Source organism: Candoia aspera, chromosome 1, assembly GCF_035149785.1.
Source record: "Candoia aspera isolate rCanAsp1 chromosome 1, rCanAsp1.hap2, whole genome shotgun sequence".
NCBI classification, from domain to species: domain Eukaryota; kingdom Metazoa; phylum Chordata; class Lepidosauria; order Squamata; family Boidae; genus Candoia; species Candoia aspera.
In genome coordinates, this window is record NC_086153.1 from 36470760 (window position 1) to 36491171 (window position 20412).

At 45.2% G+C, this 20412-nt stretch overlaps 1 protein-coding gene across 3 annotated transcripts in view; it reads left to right on the forward strand.

Annotated features, from left to right (window-relative positions):
* ENTPD6 (ectonucleoside triphosphate diphosphohydrolase 6) overlaps positions 1-20412 on the forward strand; it is a 38004-nt gene that overhangs the window by 10609 nt on the left and 6983 nt on the right. For all 3 annotated transcript variants that reach the window (XM_063301852.1, XM_063301846.1, XM_063301860.1), the window contains exons 4-9: positions 821-964; positions 2274-2349; positions 4540-4575; positions 4997-5085; positions 15482-15561; positions 17333-17397. In XM_063301852.1, coding sequence (XP_063157922.1) covers positions 821-964; positions 2274-2349; positions 4540-4575; positions 4997-5085; positions 15482-15561; positions 17333-17397 — 490 coding nt within the window. The remainder of the gene's footprint in view (positions 1-820; positions 965-2273; positions 2350-4539; positions 4576-4996; positions 5086-15481; positions 15562-17332; positions 17398-20412) is intronic.

The following is a 20412-nucleotide window of genomic DNA, read 5'->3' on the forward strand; positions in this document are numbered from 1 at the left end:
ATTTATTTGTTTAATTGTTATAAGCTGCCCAGAGTTATTGACAGTCATGCAGGTTATTATCATCATCATCCCATAAAGATTAGGGATTACTGTTACATGTCTTATTCCACCTTCATTGGTCACTGAATTTATTTATTCAATCAATCAATCAATCAATCAATGTGTGTAGTTGCCCAAACGACGTGCAACTCCGACTGGTATACACAGATATAAACTACACAGAGCAACCGAAAACCCCAATTAAAAACAATAAAAGATACGGCACATGAGGCAACTTCATCTATCCAAAGTAATCAAGATGGGCACAAAATCTCTTGACTCAGTGCTTGGGGGAAAAGCCAGATCTGAAAAGTCTTCCAAGGGGCAAGTAGGGCTGAAGCCATCCAGATCTCAGGGGAGTACTGTTCTATAGAGCAGGCATGACAATAGAAAGCAAACTCTGTTGTGTTTTTTTTATAATTTTTTTCAACTTGTAAGCCTCTCAGTGTCATCAAGGAGTCAGGCAGCCTCAAAATCTGATGAATAAATATCCTGCATCATCCACATTTACAGTTTTTGTTTTTTAACTGCTTGAATGAGAGCCAGTTTGGTGTATGGTTTAAGGCACCAGGCTAGAAGCCAGAATATTGTATGTTCTGGTCCTGCCTCAGGCACAAAGCCAGCAGTGGCAAACTATTTATGAAAATCTTGCAAGAAAACTGCATGGACTTGTCTAGGTAGTCACCAGACATCAAGAATGACTTAAAAGACACAAATGTGCACACAGACACACACACAAACCCTGCTTAAATAAAAACTCTATACTTTTTTATTTTGTCAGAGTGCTCAAGGAATAAATGACCTATTGGCAGTTGCTAAAGAAGCTGTTCCTATGAATTCGTGGAAGTCAACTCCCTTAGTTCTTAAAGCAACTGCTGGCTTAAGACTACTGCAGGAAGAAAAGGCACAGAAATTATTGGATAAGGTGATTTCTTGTCTACCCTTGCTGTCTTTTGAATCAGGGCAGAAATCAGTCTCACTTAAATCTATCTTCTCCATTATGTATTCTAGTCTAGTAGGTAATGATTAGACTTCAAGCTTAATGATGAATGTTAGAGAATTAATAGGGGGCTGTATTACAGTTTGTCATCCAGAGATTTAAAGATGGGTGACATCAATATTACACTGACTTTTTTTAATCTTCCAATGAAGCAGTAGATGATTTGACAGGTGCATCATGATAAGGCTTAATACAGATACAACAAATCTGAAAGAGGCCTGCACCTGGAATACATGAATAATTTGACTGGATGGGGTTCATTCTCCCTCAATGTTTTAGATTTTCATTCTGGGGGTGCTCCTTGCTCCATTATGGTTCCTGAGTATCAAGATTATTGTGTATTTGATTTATGGTTTTCTACCACCTTCAGATGGTATATCAATTCTCATTTCCTGGAGAATGGCTGACTGTCAGGAGATAACTGGTAACCCTGATAAACAGCAAAGAAATATTTGTAATATCTCTTCACCACATTTCTTATGGTCATCCATTGTTTTATCTTGGATAAGACTTTTTTTTTTACTGTTAAAGACTAGGAGCATGCTAAGTCAAAACTAAATAAGCTAAGACTAAATTATAATGCTAAACTGGAATCATTAAACACATTAGGGTTATTGAAAAGGGAGAACATAACCATAGTCTCTAACTGAAGATCTAGTATCATGACATATTGTGGATTTTATTCCTCAGAAAACTTAGCACTCATAGTTTTCGGCCTAGCTAAGTTATAGTGATGGGAGGAGATGGGCAGTGACAAATTTGAGAAATAAATAGTACAAAAAATAGCATCCTGTCAATATATCATAGTACTATTTTTGAATATATTTCCATTCCTTAGCAATTTGTGGAGGGAGATCACAGCTTTGATATAAAAGAGAGAATGCTCAGAATATATATTTTATTGTGTACTAACTTCTTTGGTACTATACACCCAACAATGAATTGTGGTGTATATAGTTAAAAATTCAGAAGATTAAAAACAACACAATATTTTATTAATTATAATGGCAGTGGCTAACATGGGTAGATTCTAACAGTAAGATCCCCAAATGCTCTCACATAGCAACATTTTTATTTCTTTATGGAAACTCATGAGGGAGGAGGTAGTTTAAATATAAGAGAGTAAGCCATTGCATAAGAAGAGTGTCACCATAAAACTGCTGAGAAATTTCATCTTTTCTGAAGGCGAATGTGGTTTTTAACTAAATTTGTATTAATCTATCTTTAAATTTAGGTAAGGGACATTTTTCAAGAATCTCCATTCTTTATAGGAAGTGATTGTGTCTCCATAATGGATGGATCCGATGAAGGTAGTTGAATTTGTTTTTCAGTGATTTCATACAGTTGCTTTTGATTCTGCAATAACCTTCCTGTGCAGGCAGAATTTCTGTGAAACTAAGGGCAAGCACAATCATCTGTTTAATACCTCTACTATGTTTTAACTGTTGCAAATATGTATGGAGTAATATAAAGAAAATTTATTCCTGTTCCATTAAGCTAACAGTCTAAAACACAGTTTCCCAAATTTATTTGGCTGTGGAATATTTGGGAGCTTCTAATATATTAATGGAACACATGCTACTTCTAGGAAAGGAGGTTTTTATACTAAAATATTTTATTATATATATTTTTAAATAATACTTTTTAAACTAATAGTTGAAACTTTGAGTCAGTGAAAATGAATAATGAAGAATCTCTAATATTCTTACCTCACAGTAGTCACCTCACTTAAAAGGAGTGCTGTGGCTGAGTGTCCATTTGTTGCCCAAAATCTTTAACAGGAGGAATGTTTTTCTCCTGATGATCATAGATCAATTTAAAATTAGAAGAATTGCTGGAAAGATCCTTGTGTCTGGTGAAGCATTAGCTAAATTTCTGCACTTTTCGTTGTAATATGAAAATCCTGTTTCACATAAGTATGCCAAACAAAAAAATGAAGCATTCAAACTGCATGTTGCACATCATTTGCTTATTCTTGAATTAAGCAGCTTCAAAAATAATTTTGAAGAGTGTTGTTAATTTTTTATTTCAGTTAAAAATTCTCATTCATGAAGTATAGAAATAGTGGCTTTTTACTCCATAATGAAACCAAAAGCTACTCTATGATTTTCTATCCTATTGTACAGAAATCAAAATGGCTGCTACTATTATATTTACAGCCTGTTGAAGCAAGAAAAAGATATTTCAGGTTAAAAAAAAAACTACAAAATCAAATTCTCCCTCAGCCTGTCATCTATGCAAAATTCTCAGTTGTCAGGTGACTGGGCATTCAATGAAATTTTATTAGAGAACACCTAGTTGACTCCACAGAACACAGTCTAAAGTTAAACTAGCAAGGATAAGTGGGAATTGTTGGAGAAGATAATTCTGTTTCCTCAGCAGTCTACTCCCTTCTCGGTCACCTAAGGGACAAGGTTTTAGTTAGTGCCTCTACTCAATCAGGAAACAATTTGTGAAGTCTCCAGTGCCTTTATTAAGAGCCTGCAGAGTCTAGTCAAGCACACAACACATTTGGCAATGTTTCCTTGGCCAGACCCCAAGCACATGGTTAAGCAAGCTTATATAGATGGTTCAGATGCAGGAAAGTACAGGAAAAGAATTTGCATTGGCTTTCACGAACATCTAGTCAGATTCATTCATTCCTGCATTACTGTACTAAGAAACCAGGAAGCCACATATTTGCATTTATGGCAGTTAGCATTTAGCTTCTGAGGAATTCTTCCATTTGCAGTAGCAGTGGCTAGTGCTTGGCTCCAGTGTTAGCCACATCCTGACACCTGAAGGTATGCCCTAACCTTACTCTTTTACTAGGAATAAGTGACTTCCTCATTTAGTCAGAAAATGGAGTTAGTATAGCTACATAGAATTCAATCCCAGGTGCAACCCTATGTATCCATCTTCCACAGAATGAGGCAGGTTCAAGTAAGAATAATATGAGCAGTCAGTTCAGCTAATGAGATGTACTGGGTTTTTTTATTATGAATTGTAGACTACACACAGTATTGACACAGAAAGTAATACCAGTTGTACACTTTAATGGTGACAATCTAGGGAAAAGAATTTTCTATACTATACAGTACTTTATTCTAGCAGATACTTTGAACAAATTCATAATGATCATTTCCATATGCAAATATGTGCATGCAAAAAAGTGTATATGTATATCATTGCTCTAAGTTAGCTAAGATCTTTTATGTGTATTCCTAGCTTTCAAATAGCACACTGAATTGACATTTTCTATAAACCTTTCCTCTACAGATCCAGCTCTCTCTTTCTGGTACAGTTGAAACCAGTTTGAAACCTAGGCCCCATTTAGTGTTCATTCAGATACCTATGTCCTAATTGTTGCAACAAGCATTTCTCTTGTGTGCCATTTTCTCACTCATCCTGAGTGATTCTGACCAAATAAATTTGCTCTTATTGATAAATAAATCACAGGAACTAGAAAACTGAAAACTGATCTGTTTATATGTATATAATTGCAATTTGTTTTAAACCAGGTATTTCAGCATGGATCACAATCAATTTTTTAACAGGTATGTTTCTAAGTGTGTTTGAATTACATTCACATTATATAATGCAAATTATGTTTTCTCTAAATGTTCAAAATACTGTAATATTTGCTATATCAAACTACAATATTCACATAAGTATCATTGTATTCAATGTAGCAGTTCCCAGGAAATAAGACTGCAATCACAGTTGCTTCAGATAAAACTCAAGTTACAGTTTGAATTTAAAACCTATACTTACTTTAAATGTATTTCAGCAAATATAAGAAATTAAAACATTTCCATGTACTTTATGTTCATTGTTTGTTATTTTGAATTATATGTCTGATTTATATATGTGTGATAGGCAAGGTGCAAATGTTTTTCTTGGAACTGCTTGTAAAAATAATTACATTTCTTGAATAAACATTCCATTAACTTTGCTTTATCAAATGATGCATTTCAGATAGCTTGGATAATCCAACGAAGAAATGTGTAGGAATGCTAGATTTAGGTGGTGGATCTACTCAAATCACATTTCGCCCAAGCACTGAAGTAAGAAGAATGCAAGTCCCTTTTATTTTACTCTTTCAACAAATCACTAGATAGTTTTTCCGCTTTTTTGTTTCTGCTGATATGCTCCAACTTTCATTTGGGTATAAAACCATGCCAGCTTAAGTGTGTATTCAAACTTTGTGTTCAAGTAGAAACATAATTAACTGTTTACTGTTGACATTTATTGCTAGTAGGTTTTTCTATTCAAGAGGGAAAAGCTGTCAGCGGCTATTACTTTTAGATATATGACTTCCAGTATTGAAGGGAACAATTGCACAAGGCTAATACTGGCTATATAAATGGTCAGAGATGTTACCTAAAATCCAAGGTTATATAATTTAGATATTATTCAAATAATCTCTCCTGTATATTGCTATTGGTCTGATAGAGCCTTATAATTATGTCTGCAGATCGTAGGAGTTACCCGAAATTGTAGTACCTGCAATTTTATTCATTCATAGTATAAAGCAAGTATAAAGCTGGGAAAATTCTGCCAGGCAGCACATTTCTAGTGCCTCTCTGGCAGCAGTGCTCTTGATTGCTAGAAGCTCCTGGCCACCAAGGGCTGAGAGGTAACATTTCTGCCAGATAGTACCTTTTCTGAGCATGCCTCTTGTGCTGTTTAGGAACAGACATGCTTCCCTTTGCCAACAGAGGAGCCTTGGCCAGAAATAGTGACTGGAGGGTATAAAAAGGAAGGGGAGCACTATGTTGTGCCTCCCCATTATACTTAGATGCATAGCAGCCTCCAACTACATTGGATCATGGCAGGTAGTCAAGTAACCTTTGAGCAAAACATAACAATCAAATGGAATTTATGGAGGCTTCAATCTGTGCAGTCATATTTGTGGAAATGTTAAACCAGCCCTACTACAGGTAGTCCTTGGTTAATAACCACTCGTTGTCATGCGCTGCCTACCTCTGAATAACGTTCAGACACTGGTTTGCAAATCAGGTTCTGGTTTATTTCAGGGCAGGTACAACGTTGGTAGAAAAAAGCTGAGAGTGACAGGAGCGCGCCGGTGCGGGGTTTAAATACCCCGCGCCGGTCAGCGCCCCCTCGCTCACGGTTACGTCACCCCCCTTTGTCCCCTGCGTTGCCCTGCCGTTGGTTGAGGGTTTCCAGGATCGCCCATCCTCAGGTTTCCATTCTTCTGCTGATTGCTTTCAGCTGGGCGATCCCCGTTGTATTGCCGCTGATGGCTTGGGTGGCTCCGTGATCCGTTTAGCTATTGTTTGTTAGCCGTTAGTCGTTGTGGGTTGATGGCTACTTAACTTGTGCCCCTTCACTTATTTCCTTGTCATTGTCATGTGTGCCATTGCGCTGATGACTTTAGCTCAACGGCACTCATGACATACTGCCCCCTTTTCGAATAGTGTTCTCCCCCGGTTTTCTTGGTTTTCCCCGTGGAGCTGTCAAAACGCCAGATTGTTTTTTTTTTTTTTTTTTTTTTCAAAGTTCCCGCCGGAGTAGTTGTCGCCCCTCCCTTTGCTCCTCCCTCTACCACGTGCCTTCCCAGGGTGTGTCCATGGTGCGCATGCTCGGGTTCTGACCTGGCGTGCGCATGCTCCAACCACACCCTGTTTGTTTGGCTCAGTTCGGCGAGGCGAGAGGCGTGGCTGGTCGGGTGCTTCTCAGCTCCAGGTAGGGCCCTTCTTTTCTTATTTAGAGTGCGTCGCCTTTGTTGTGTCTCCTGGGCGTTGCCCCCAGGTTGCCCTGTTGACTTGCTTGCCACTCCCCCGCGGCCGGGGGGCGGGGGGAGGGTGCTGGCGATCGTTTGTCACCACCCCGTGAGTCCCGGGGGGTGGAAGGTCCACCCAAGTCGCGGGCTTGGGGGGGGCCCTTTCCCTTGGGGCACGGGAGGCGGGGGGGGCCTGCGGGGGGGGGGTTTGGTTTTGCTGACCTTGGTTGCGGTTTGTCGGGGTATGCCCGGTGAAATGCTCTGGTCAGGTCAGGTGCGTTAACGTTGTGCGCCGCCACCCATTCCGGGTGGGGGAAGTGTTTCCACCTGACCAGATAGTGTAGAGTTCCTCGTTGCTTGCGGGAGTCGAGGATGTCCCTTATCTCGAAGTGGTGTTGCCCGTCGATCATTAGCGGTGCGGGCTGTGGCGTGCTTGGGTGCCATCGGGAGGTGGTTGCCGGTTTTAGGAGGCTGGTATGGAACACCGGGTGGAGTCTCCGGAGGTTGTGTGGCAGGTCCAGGCGTATTGCTACCGGGTTCACTATTTGCGTGACTCGGAACGGCCCGATGTACTTAGGCCCCAGTTTTTTCGAGGGTTGGGTTGACTTTAGGAACTTGGTGGAGAGATAGGCCATATCCCCCGCCTGGAACGTCGGTTGTTGGCGCCGGTGCTTGTCGGCCTGCTCTTTGTAAGCAGCCTGTGCCTCCTTCAGCGCCGCCGTGATTACTGGCCATGCTTCCGCGATCTTCCGTCCCCAGTCGCTGGCGTCCACCTGGGGTTCCGGGGGTTGAGGTAGCTCCGGTATGGGGACGAAGTCGCGCCCCGAGACTACTTCGAACGGGGTTTTCCCCGTGCTCGTGTGGACGGCGTTGTTGTATGCGACTTCGGCGAACGGGAGCAGTTCAGCCCAGTCGTCTTGGTGGTAGTTCGTATATGATCGTATAAATTGCTCTAAGGTGGCATTAAGAACCTCAGTGGCTCCGTCCGTCTGAGGATGCCAAGCCGTAGATAGGGCCTGTTGGGTCCCCGTTAGCTTCAGGAAGGCCCGCCAGAATTTGGAGGTGAACTGTGTGCCCCTGTCGGTCACCACACGTGCGGGACATCCGTGTAGCCTGTACACGTGGATGAGGAAGAGTTTGGCTAGCTGTTGTGAGGATGGGACCGACGTGCAGGGGATGAAGTGGGCCTGCTTTGAGAAGTAGTCCTTCACCACCCAAATGGCCGTTTTCTTCTGGCTGGGTGGGAGGTCCACTATAAAATCCATAGAGATTTCCTCCCATGGGCGGGAGGGTTCTGCCACCCGTTGCAATAGCCCCGCGGGTTTGCCTGGTGCCCGTTTGGCCCTAGCGCACGTTGGGCAGGACGCCACGTAGGTTTTTACGTCTCGCCTGAGCGCGGGCCACCAGAATTGGCGCCGTGTTAGGTGTAGGGTCTTGAGGAACCCAAAGTGTCCCGCTTGCTTGGCGTCGTGTGACCTATGCAAGATCGCCTGGCGTTGCGAGTCCGGGACGTAGATTCTGCCTTCCCCCCATGCCAGGTCTTGCGCCATCGTTACCTTGTCGGGGTTTGCCAGGAACCAGGGGTCGGTTTTGAGGGCAGCGGCGAGGTCCGTGCGCATTCCCCCTGGTAGTTGCGGTTGGCTTCTTTCCGTCGCCGGTTGTCCCGCCGTCGGCTGCGCCGTAGCGTCGAGCTGCCTCCGTGCGCCGCTTCGGGTGGTCACGGCCATCCCCAGTTGCGAGGCGGATAGGACCGTCCCAATGGTGTCTGGGGCGGGCTCTTCGTCTTGGGGCAGCCGGGAGAGGGCGTCAGCCAGGAAGTTCTTCTTGCCCGGCATGAACTTCAGCTGGAAATCAAAGCGGCTGAAGAATTGGGCCCATCGGACCTGTTTTGGGCTAAGGCGTCTAGGCGTTCGTAGGGCCTCGAGGTTCCGGTGGTCCGTCCAGACCTCGAATGGTTGGGTGGCTCCCTCGAGTAGGTGTCGCCATGTCTCTAGTGCCGATTTCACCGCGAAGGCTTCTTTCTCCCAGACGTGCCATCGCCTCTCTGTCTCGGAGAACTTCCTTGACAGGTAGGCGCATGGTTTCAGGAGCCCCGTGGAGTCTTTTTGTAGCAGGATGGCTCCCAGGGAGAAGTCTGAGGCGTCGGCTTGGACCACGAACGGCCGTTCTGGGTCCGGGTGCGCGAGGATTGGCTCCGTCGTGAACAGCGCTTTCAGCTTGTCGAATGCGGTCTGGCACGCGGGAGTCCAATTCAGCACTGTGCCTGGGTTCTTGGCGCGTCGGGTGTCCCCCACCCCTTTGGTTTTGAGGAGGTCCGTTAAGGGGAGGGCTATCTCAGCGAACCCCCGGGCGAATGACCTGTAGAAATTCGCGAATCCCAGGAAGCTCTGTAGTTGCCGTCTGTTGCGGGGCCGCTCCCAGTTTAGCACCGCTTCGACTTTTGCGGGGTCCATTTCGATGCCGTCCCCGGAGATTCGATACCCCAAATAGTCTAGGCGCTCTTTGTGAAACTCGCACTTTGTAGGCTTTGCATAGAGCTGCGCCCTTCTGAGCTTGTCGAGGACTTGCCTGACTAAGGTTACGTGTTCCTCGTGTGTTTTTGTGTAAATGAGGACGTCGTCGATGTAGACCAGGACCCCTTTAAACAGATGTTCATGCAGTACCTCATTGATGAGCTGCATGAACACCCCAGGGGCCCCCGCGAGTCCGAAGGGCAGTACCTTGTACTGGAAAGCGCCTAGGGGGCAGTTAAACGCCGTCTTCCATTCGTCCCCCTCCCTGATTCGGATGCGATAGTACGCCTCGCGAAGGTCCAATTTGGAAAAGACTTTGCCCGTGGACAGGTGGGCGAGCATGTCCTTCACCAGGGGTAAGGGGTATTTGTTGGACAGGGAAGCCGCGTTTAGGCCCCGGTAGTCGGTGCAGAGCCGTAGGGTCCCGTCTTTCTTCTCCCGGAATAAGACGGGGGCTCCGACCGGTGAGCATGCTGGCTCTATGAATCCCCTGTCTAGGTTTTTATCGATGAACTCCCGGAGGGTTGCCATCTCCTTCGGGGTCATCGAATAGATCTTTGGTCTAGGTAGGGGGACGTCGGGCAGTAGGTCGATCCGGCAATCCGTCTTGCGGTGGGGGGGTAGTTGGTCTGCCTCTGCCTCTCCGAAGACCTCGGAGAAGTCGGCGTATTGTTCTGGTAGGTCTGCTGTGGTAGCGGCGTTGTCTTGTGTGGTCGCCTCCGCTCGTCCTACCGTGGGGGTGCTTTTGCCAGCTGGTACTGGTGCTCGATACTCGCCGTCGCCGAATGTGAAGGTGCGGGTCGCCCAGTTGATCCGCGGGTTGTTTTTCGCGAGCCATGGCATCCCCAGGACTGCAATGGGCCGTCCGATGGGCGTGACTACGAACGATGTGCGCTCGGTGTGAGTGCCCATTTGCAGGGTGACCGGCTCGGTTTGTAGCGTGGCTGGTTTCCCTCCCGCTGTAGAGCCGTCCAGCTGGTGGAATGCCAGCGGCGTGGGGAGGGGGAAGCAGCGGAGGTCGAGTTTGGCGACTAGGTCGGGGTGGATGAGGTTTTTTGAGCACCCCGAGTCCACTAGTGCCGCGGCCGTGGTGGCTCCGTTGCCGGCAGAGAGTTGAATTGCTGCCAATATTACGGAGCTTTTGTCGTTTCGTTGAGGTGGTCCGCGTTGCTGTCCCACCGCCTGCCTCGCCACGCGTCTCAGAGCAAGCGGGGAGCATTTCCCGCCGGCTGGTCGGGGTCGGTATTGTCCTCTTCCCCCCAGTAAGCGTCCCAGCCCTCTTCCGGTGTCGCTGTGGCCACGGTCATTCGGCGGTGAGGGGGCGGCCCCGGGTTGGGTGGTTTGGGGCTAATTTTTGGGGCGGGCTTGGGCGCGCTGGTCGGCGGTCGGTTGGCGAAGCAATCCGCCGTCTTGTGCCCTAATTTGCCACACCTCCCGCAGGGCTCCCGGTTGAACTTCTTTTTTGGGTATATGGGGCCGGCCATCCCCCCGTGTGGTGCGGGTACCTTTTTCCCGGCATAGTTTGTGTCTTCCGTGGTTGTCATAAGGAAGGTGCGGTGCGCGTGTTCGGCTTTCCCCGCGAGGTGGATCCACCCGTGTAACGTTTCTGGGTCGTCGCGGTAGAGGGCCCATTGGAGAACGTCGCGGTTGAGCCCCCTTTTGAAGATTTCCAGCAGGGTGGTCTCAGACCAGTCGCAGACCTTTCCCGCGAGGGCTTTGAACTCCAGGGCGTAGTCAGGGACCGTGCGTGTGCCCTGTTTAAGTCTCTGGAGTGCGCTTTTCGCCCGTACTTTAGCTAGGGGGTCTTCGAAGTAGTTTTTCATCTCTTTGATGAAAGCAGGGAAGGTGGCGAGGGCGGGGGAGCTGGACTCGTACAGTTGGACGTACCAGTCCGCCGCCCTGTCTTGGAGTTTGATCGCCACGGCGGCGATCTTGTCGGCCTCGGAGTCATAGGAGTGTCCGTGCCTCCCCATGAACTCCCTAGCGTTGGTCACGAAAAACGAGAGTTTTGAGGGGGTCCCATCGAAGAAGATGGGGAAGTCCTTTGGGGCCCGGGCGTTTTGTGCGGCCCCGCCTCTCGCTTCCCGGGGTGTGGTGTCGGCCGCCTGTGCCGTCTGCTGGCTCTCCGCTGGCCCGTGTGGGTTCGGTGCTTCGCTCGGGGTGTGGGCTTGTGCGGGGACGTCGTTGGGTGGCGCGGGGGGCATAAGCGCCTGGAGCATGGTCCGGAGTTCCGTCAGCTGAGCCCGCATGGCCGCGAGTTCAGCTCGTGCCTCCTCGTCCACAGCCCGCGCCGCCGCTGGGGCCGGTTCCGTTGGCGCGTCCTCGGGGGTGGGTTGCCGGTGGGGTTCATCGTCCCTCTGCCGCGGGTCCGCTTCCTCCTCCGTCTGATGGGTGTCTCCGTCGTCCTCCTCCGTGTTGAGCACCGTGGGGCTGTCGCTCCACGCCCGTTGCTGGGGTGCGATGTGGGGCGCGGGGTCCTCCGCTGGTTTCGGAAGTCGTGCTGCTCCCTCCCGCGGTCGGGTTGCCTCCGTCGCCATCTCCCCTTGGGGTTGGAGCTGAGGCTCGGGTCGGGTGGGGTGGGCGTCCATGGCTCCGGGAGTCCGCGGTGCCTCTGGCCTCGGTCGGTCCTCCTCTGTCTCTTGCCGCGCGGCTCGCCCTCCTTGCCCGCGCCGTTCCGGCCTCATCTTGCTGGTCTTCTCGCCGTTTACTCCTCCCGCGGCTCGTTGTCGTCCGGTGGGGCTCGGCGAGGCTGAGTTTATGACTCTCAGCTTTATGTCATGCGCTGCCTACCTCTGAATAACGTTCAGACACTGGTTTGCAAATCAGGTTCTGGTTTATTTCAGGGCAGGTACAACGTTGGTAGAAAAAAGCTGAGAGTGACAGGAGCGCGCCGGTGCGGGGTTTAAATACCCCGCGCCGGTCAGCGCCCCCTCGCTCACGGTTACGTCACCCCCCTTTGTCCCCTGCATTGCCCTGCCGTTGGTTGAGGGTTTCCAGGATCGCCCATACTCAGGTTTCCATTCTTCTGCTGATTGCTTTCAGCTGGGCGATCCCCGTTGTATTGCCGCTGATGGCTTGGGTGGCTCCGTGATCCGTTTAGCTATTGTTTGTTAGCCGTTAGTCGTTGTGGGTTGATGGCTACTTAACTTGTGCCCCTTCACTTATTTCCTTGTCATTGTCATGTGTGCCATTGCGCTGATGACTTTAGCTCAACGGCACTCATGACACTCGTTCACCAACCATTCAAAGTTACAATGGCACTGAACAAGTGGTACTTATGACCAGTCCTTGAAGTTCTGGCCATCCCAGCACCCCCGCAGTCATGTGATCGCTATCTGGGCACTTGGCAACTGGCTCGCACTTACAACAGTTGCAGCGTTCCGTGGTCACACAATCACCATTTGCAACCCTCCCTGCTGGCTTCCCACAACCAAAGTCAATGAGGAAGCGGGCAGGGAAGGGCGCAAGTTGCTCAAGTAAGCCTCCCTGACCCTGCAGCAGCCATCACTATCCACATTCATACTGTGCTTTGCCTTGCCAGCAACTTGCACACCCTGCAGCAGCCACCCCAAGCCCCACTATGCTCGCATCGTGCTGGCCCCTTGCACACCCTCCCACACCCTGCAGCCACCCAAGCCCTGCCACGCTCATGCTGTGCTGCACTGGCTCCTCATGCATCCCCGCACACCCTCCTGCACCTGGCAGCAGCCACTTGCCTGTCTGCCAGCCTGCTTGGGAGCCACCTGGGACTTGCAACTTCCTGCCAGCTTCCCCACTGACTTTGCTTGTTGGAAGCCAGCAGGAAGTTGCAAGGAGGTCCTCACTTAATGACCTGTGATCCTTGATTAACGATGGTAACGGGGAGTGCCGGGATTGCCATTGCTAAGCGATGCAGTCATGTGACATCGTGTTTTACGACCATATCACTTAGCGATGGAAATTCTGGTCCCAGTTACCGTTTTAACTGAGGACTACCTGTACTGAATTTCTTTGTCACATGACCTCCATTCTTAGTTGCCAGTCATGACCACTAGTTAATTGGATTTACAATAAATATACTGTGATAAGACACCACTAGTTAATTGGCTGGTATAATACAATAAATAATTATACTTAAGTTACAACTGAGCTTAAGGCTGATTACCTAATTTACCCATTCTCTATCTTACTAAAAAGGATTATGTGAAAGCCTCGATTAACCATAGCCATGATGGGAGGTGGTGGTCAATATCTAGAGGCCCATTTGATAACTGTGGGATATGAAAGCTTGCAACTTGGAATGTAAAAGTATTAAATGGTAAAGAGCATGAATTAACAAATGAATAAAACAAAGCAAAATAAAACAAGGATTGTATTAGATCTGAATGAAGGTGGTCCAGTCTTGTGAAGTGGTGCTGATGTAAGGAAGTGAAGGTGTAGGTGTCATTACAAATGAAAGAGCTAAATGTGTTACAGAAAATATGACTTGGTTTCATCTAGGTAATTATGGATATGTATGAAAGTAGGAATCCATAGGTTAGTGAATGTTACACTCCATAGAGTAGGGATAGTGAAGCAGTTTTGAGAAGTTATTGTGCAACATTCTGAATGAACATGATCCAGAGGGGGAAATTGTTCTGCTAGCTGGTATGCATGGACAGATGGAAAAAAGTATAGAAAATGAGGCTGGGACATTCAGAGATCTAGAATGAATGAGAGCAGTGACTGCTCAGTGAGTACCTGGTTAAAAAAGCGTTCTGTTTGTTTCAGATATCTGTATTTTCATGTGTACATCAGGCGAACAAAAAGGCATGGATGACTTGCTTATTTATAATGGATGGAGAAAATTAGTGAAGGATACAAGGCTAATAAGAGGTTCTGAGTATGGAACATGGGGTGTCAAGTGGATCTTAGTAAAATGGACATGAAATAAAAGTGAAAGAAAGAAAGAAATATGAAAGGATAATAAAAAAGAATTTTGTTAGGCCACAGAAGCATATGGAGTTATGCTAATGGAAAGTGTGAAAAAGGATGCTTGGTGGAATGATGAAAGAGGCTGTAGATGAGAAAAATGCTAGCAGTCTTTCACAGGGAAAATAGAGTGATTGCAAATAATCCAAACATAGTTAAAAACTAAAGCCAGTAAATGAATTCGTTTAGCTTGGTATAGTATTTACCTAAGATTGAACAATGGATTAAGAAATGTTAAAACATATAATGCTGGTAGAAATGTATCAAGTAACATGTGGTCTGTTGTGAGAAATGAATGTTTCTCAAAAGAAGCGGAAAGGGCTCTGAATAAGAGCATGCATCTGCCTATTTCATTATATAGAAATAGAGTTGGGTATGTCAGGAGAAACTTAAAAGTAAGTTGAGGCAGTGGGAATATGTTACATGAGAAATATGTATGGTAAAATACAATTAAGGATAAGAAAAATACATGGGTGCTTACAGAATGTGGATTGAATATAAAGGTGACCAGAAGTATCAGTAGATTGTTTAATCATAGAGAATGAATGAGGATGAAAATTGCAAAACAAATGTGTGAAGGAAGGATAAGCGAGTCACAGGGAAGGGGAAAACAGAAAGTTGTGCTTGGATGGCTGATGAGAGCCTTAAAAAGAAAGAGGGGAGAAGTTTAAATACCAAAGGGCAATGTATGAAACAATATATGAACATGTTAGAAGCAAGAATGATTTGCTAGGATAGAAAAATATGGGGAGGTATAATGAATGGTGTTGGTGAACACTAGTTTTAGCCAAATTTCCTTTTCTTTTATTTATTTCATACCTTTAATTTATTTGGCTTCCTATTTCTTATTCCTTTTCTGTATTTTGCATAACCCTGAGAGAGTTGGTAGGAATGTAGGTTGCAACTAACAGGCAACGTGACAGTATTAATTGATTTAAGTTGTCTTATAGGATGCCACTGTAGTTAAGTGGCAGGCACATAATTTTCACAGATACGAGTATTTGTAAGATAAAAATTCTAGGCATACTAGCTTAATCAGGAAACAGGAGCAGATAAACTGGAAGATCATCCTCTGGTCTACTTATTGTGATGTCCAACTTTGGATCTTTCCACTTGTTCTAATTGACCACAATGCATAGAGGCGTAACACATAATTTTAAAAACATTTAAATATAGCTATTTAGTAACTCTCCAATCACATCAATTTTCTTTTCATGGAATATCAAGATGAGGTTTTCTGTTTCTTTACAGACATCTGTGGAGAACTCAACTGCTGAACACATCACTTCATTTAATTTGTTTAATACCACATATAAACTGGATTCACACAGGTTAGTTGTCAGAAACAGCTTTTTCCACATAGTGCAGTAAATTATTTTTTAAAAGATTGTTAAATTTTATTAAATTTGCATGCAAACATTTAGGCACCTCTAGTCAAACTGTATGTTTCTGGAAAATAGCCTCTTTGATAGCCCTAAACTTGGTTACAAGGCTGAGAGAATTAGAGGCTCTCTCAATTATAGAGGATCTAAAATATGGTAGTGTTAAGATCAAACCCCTCTTCATGCCCAGGGTCAATTATAAATTTAATCCGGAACAAGACATTGTGCTGCCCAATTTTTGTCTAGATTATATTCACCCACAAGAATGGAGTTGGCACAGACTAAATATATTCAGGGCTCTAAGAATCTACCTCAAGCGCATTCCAGAATAGCAACAAGCCAATGGCTTATTTGACTGCTATAAAACAGGAAACCAGAGTGGATAGCAGGTAGGTTATGTAATGCCCTGGCATAAGTCATTTCTGCATCACTCTACATGTCAGAAGCTGTTGGGCTGACCTCTCCTCCCCCACCAACACTGACTGAAACCATCCACTAAGTGATTTTCTTCATAGCAACAAGTTATGGTCAACAACTACCCATCATTGCAATATATAAAGTCTGCCCACATTACTGTTATTTCAGTACAGTGATGGTTGGATGACTAGAAGATGCCAAAAATCTCTAGTGTGGAAATGACCATCCTCAGCAAGCAAGAACCCCCCTCTATTATCATAGCCCAATCACTTTAGAAACAAACTTCATACAACTTTGAAACTACCAACTTGTTTGAAATGGAATTTTTTTTTAATAGGACATTTTATAGCCCACATCTCTGCACTGTTTCCCTGAAAAGTCTGAGCAATTTAGATTGGCTGGGCAAACAAAATAGATCAGATTTTTTCAGACTGCTGTCTATAAGCCAGGAGGCCCAGGAGCCAGAAAACCAAAATATAAATTTGCCGAAAGGTACTGGCCACACTGATGTGTTAAATATTTGTAGTACCTTTCCCATATTTTTCAAAAGTACCTTTTCCTTCCTTCAAGGACAGCTTTTTAGAGAAATAATAACAGATCATGGGCAGTTCAAATTCATCACATTACCACACATACCATGTTAGTTACAAAAGCTTCGGCCATCTTATAGTAAAAAGCTACTTAAACATTGATCTTAGGATGCCATCAAATGTAATTCTTTTTCATTATTATAAGGACTAGAAAATATTTACTTTCTGACTCTTCTTGAATCACTTTCATGCTGCTTTTTTTTAGTAACCATGAACTAAGTTGACTATTAAGTGGTGAGGTTGGTTTTTGAAAAGGCCCAGAGCACATTTCACCACATGGCCTATCTAAAAATTTAAAATGTATGGCGTGAAAGCAAACTAAGTGTCTATAACTGAAACTGTGAAATGGAATTTAGAAAAAAAATAGAAAATTAGTCGTCATATTCAGCATAAAATTATTTATTACAAGTATTAGAATAATTGCAAGGTGCAAATTGGACTTCCAGAAGATATTCATGCCATATTCAAAATAATCTCCTTTCTCATATATGCAACATTTGTACGCCTATAGTCTGCAATAAAGTGACTTCAAGTTTTTTGACTGCTTCACAATTCAGCAGCTGCAAAATCCAATGAATTCTGCATCTGTTGTTGTATCTGTTGTTTATAGTCAGTCACTAGCAGATACTTTGTACTTCATAGGTACTACCTAACAAAAAAGCATCTAGTCTTTATCAGAATTATTTTGATCATGCTTCTCTCAATCTGTCTAGTTACTTGGGACTTGGATTAATGTCGGCAAGACTGGCTATTTTAGGAGGAGTTGAAGGACAATCCTGTAAGTATTATATATTATTTGAATGATCTACAGGGATTCTAAATTGCTTTTTTATTTCAAATACCATTCCAACTGGTAGTGACATATTAATAATATTACCTAATTAAAATCTATTAGTTTCTTTCTCTCTTCTTTCACAGTATTAGAAGCAATGCACAAGTAAAACATAATTTAAAGATAATTAAAACAGATAAAACTCAGTTAAAATAACCATATGCATAGTCAGAAAACAGACTATGAACATCAACCTTGGCTAATCTTGAAAAAGCTAAGCATGATCAGATCTGGTTAGTATTTGGGAGATAGACTATCAGGATATTTGTTTGTATGTTTGTTTGTTAGTTTAACATTTGCCTCACCACAATCAGATGAGTCTCAGCAGTTTTTAGGGTACACATGTCAGTAACAATTAAACATCAATGGTAAAAAAGATTAAAAAAGATGAAAATAAATAAAAATAAAAATGGCACAATGCAATAAATAAAAAATATGCCCTCTGAAATAATTTGGTTTCAACAACTTTTTAAAGCCTTCAGGGAGGGGTCAAGTCTGATTGCCAAGGCAAGGCCATTCTGAAGCCACAGTGCTGCCACCGAAAAGCAGCAATGCTTATCCTGGGCTCCTTTCACCTCCTAGAAGTGCAGGATCACTAGCAGCTGTTCCATACTAGATCACATAGGTTGGGCCAATTGTGGTGCAGGCAGTCTTGTACATACCCAGGTGCCAAGCCTTGAACGGCTTTAAGCAATATTAAGTACATAATATTGTATCCTGAAATTTATTAGGAACCATTACAGGGCCCACAAAATTGGTGTCCCATTGCCAGAAACCAGGAAATACGCAGGCTGCCGCATTCTGGACCAATGTGGGTTGGGGATTGAAGGCACTGTTTTTCAATGGTTCCACTCCTTCCTTGGTGGATGGTTTCAGTCAGTGTTGGTGGGGGAGGAGAGGTCAGCCCAACAGCTTCTGACATGTAGAGTGATGCAGGGGCTGAGCCTCTCTCCCTTGCTTTTTAACATCTATATGAAGCCTCTGGGTGAAGTCATCTGTTGTTTTGGAGAGTAGTATTATCAATATGCTGATGATACCTAACTCTACATCACCACCCAGGGCCATAAATAAGAATCTGTGGATATTCTTTCCCAGTGCTGTAGGAATAGTCTTTAAGAACAAATCTTTGTAAAGCACATTAAAATAATCCATCCAGATTGCGATGAGAGCTTGTAACCAGGTCCTTCTACATTAAGTAGGATTGCAATAGCTGCACTTGTTGCAGCTAGGCAAAGGCCCTTTAGCATGGCCTTCACTTGCTGCTATAGCAGGAACCATGAGTCTAGAAGAGCCCCCAAATTGCAAACTTGCTGTTTCATCTGTAGTGCTTACCCATCCAGTGATAACACTGTTGTTGCAATATACAAACCGTGATATACAAACAATATACAGATAACTCTATCTTACTTGGGTTCAGCTTCACTCTGTTCTCTCCCATTCAGACCCTACAAAGGAGTGGAACCGTTGAAAAACAGTGCCTTCAATCCCCAACCCACATAGGTGGTCTAGTAAGATACCATGGCTAATGGTATCAAAAGCTACCAAGAGGTCCAAAGGATAAGGGGGGCAGGGTGCACTACACTCCTCTAAGTCCTGACACAGGTTATGAAGGAGAGCCATCTCTGTCCTATCTCTGGGCCTGAATCCAGCTGAAAAGATTCCAGATTCTGCTTCATCTAGGGTGCTGTAAATTTGGTCTACACTACTGTCTCAACAAACTTCCCTAAAAGGGGAAGGTTGGTGACCAGATGATAGCTGCTCAAGACTCCCAGATCCAGGGATAGCCTCTTCAGAAGGTGGTGCACCACAGCCTCTTTCAAGGCTGCTGTGAACTCCCTGTCCCATAATCTCCTGGATCCAGATAATCACATCTCTGTCCTTTCTTGCAGCAGCCAGGATGGGCAGGAGTCTAAAAGGCATGGGGCAGACAACATAGAAAGTACCCTGTCCACTTCCTCAAAAGTCACAGACCAAAAGGAATGCTGATAACATCACAAAACAGTGCCCCAGTAACTACTAAGGACTATGCCTATGCTGAGTCAAGGCTTCAGTGAATCTGAGCAGCTTTACCAGTGAAATGCTGTGCAAATTGGTTACAGTGGCCAGGTGAAAGTTTACATATTGCCCCCTCCCCAGTAGGGATTTGGTCACCCTAAATAAGGCTGTTCCATGACAGCCTGTTGACACAGTAACAGGAAAAATAAACATATTTTGCCTCCTTTATTGCCAAGGTGTAGGTCCAAACACAGGCACATACCTGTGCTCAGTTAGATTCGTTTCTAATCTTCCTCCAGCAGCACTCTAGGCATAGTTTATGCCACTTCATTTCCTGTAGGATCTCAGAAAACGAAGGTGCCAACCAGGATCTACTTCCAAGAGGCTGCTTGGGGGCATTGCCATCCAGTGCCTAGCTCACTTCCTGCTGCCAAGAAATACCAGTTGGTAGACAGAACTGCCTGGCAGAGAGCTGGGAAACTCCCCAAGCACTTGTTGGAAACCAGCTGGATCCATTGGGTATCTGGGGCAGACCATCCAAATTGGCTCCATGCCCTATGGAGATCACAGGTAGTTCTGAATTGTAACTGGATCAGACAGTGGGGTGATAGAAACCCTCTGCCTCTCCAGATCACCAGCCACCTGCTCAGAGACAAAGGCAAAGTCCAAGGTGTAACTGCTAATGTGGGTCAGGCCAAGATTACCTGAGACAAGCCATGGAAGATATGAACTCCTGAGCCTTATCAGAGCAGGCTCCCAGGCTTAGCAGATTGAAATTCCCAAGCACCAGTGGGTAGGGATTCTCCCCCACCAGTCTGGAAACCCACTTCAATATCTTGGGGAAGTATTCTGCCTGGCAGCAGGGCAGTCATTATGCCAACAGGTTCCCAAGCTTGTCTCTGCAATCTAGCCTAACATAGAGGCACTCGCACACCTGTATCTTAGGAGCAGCTCCCCTCACCACCA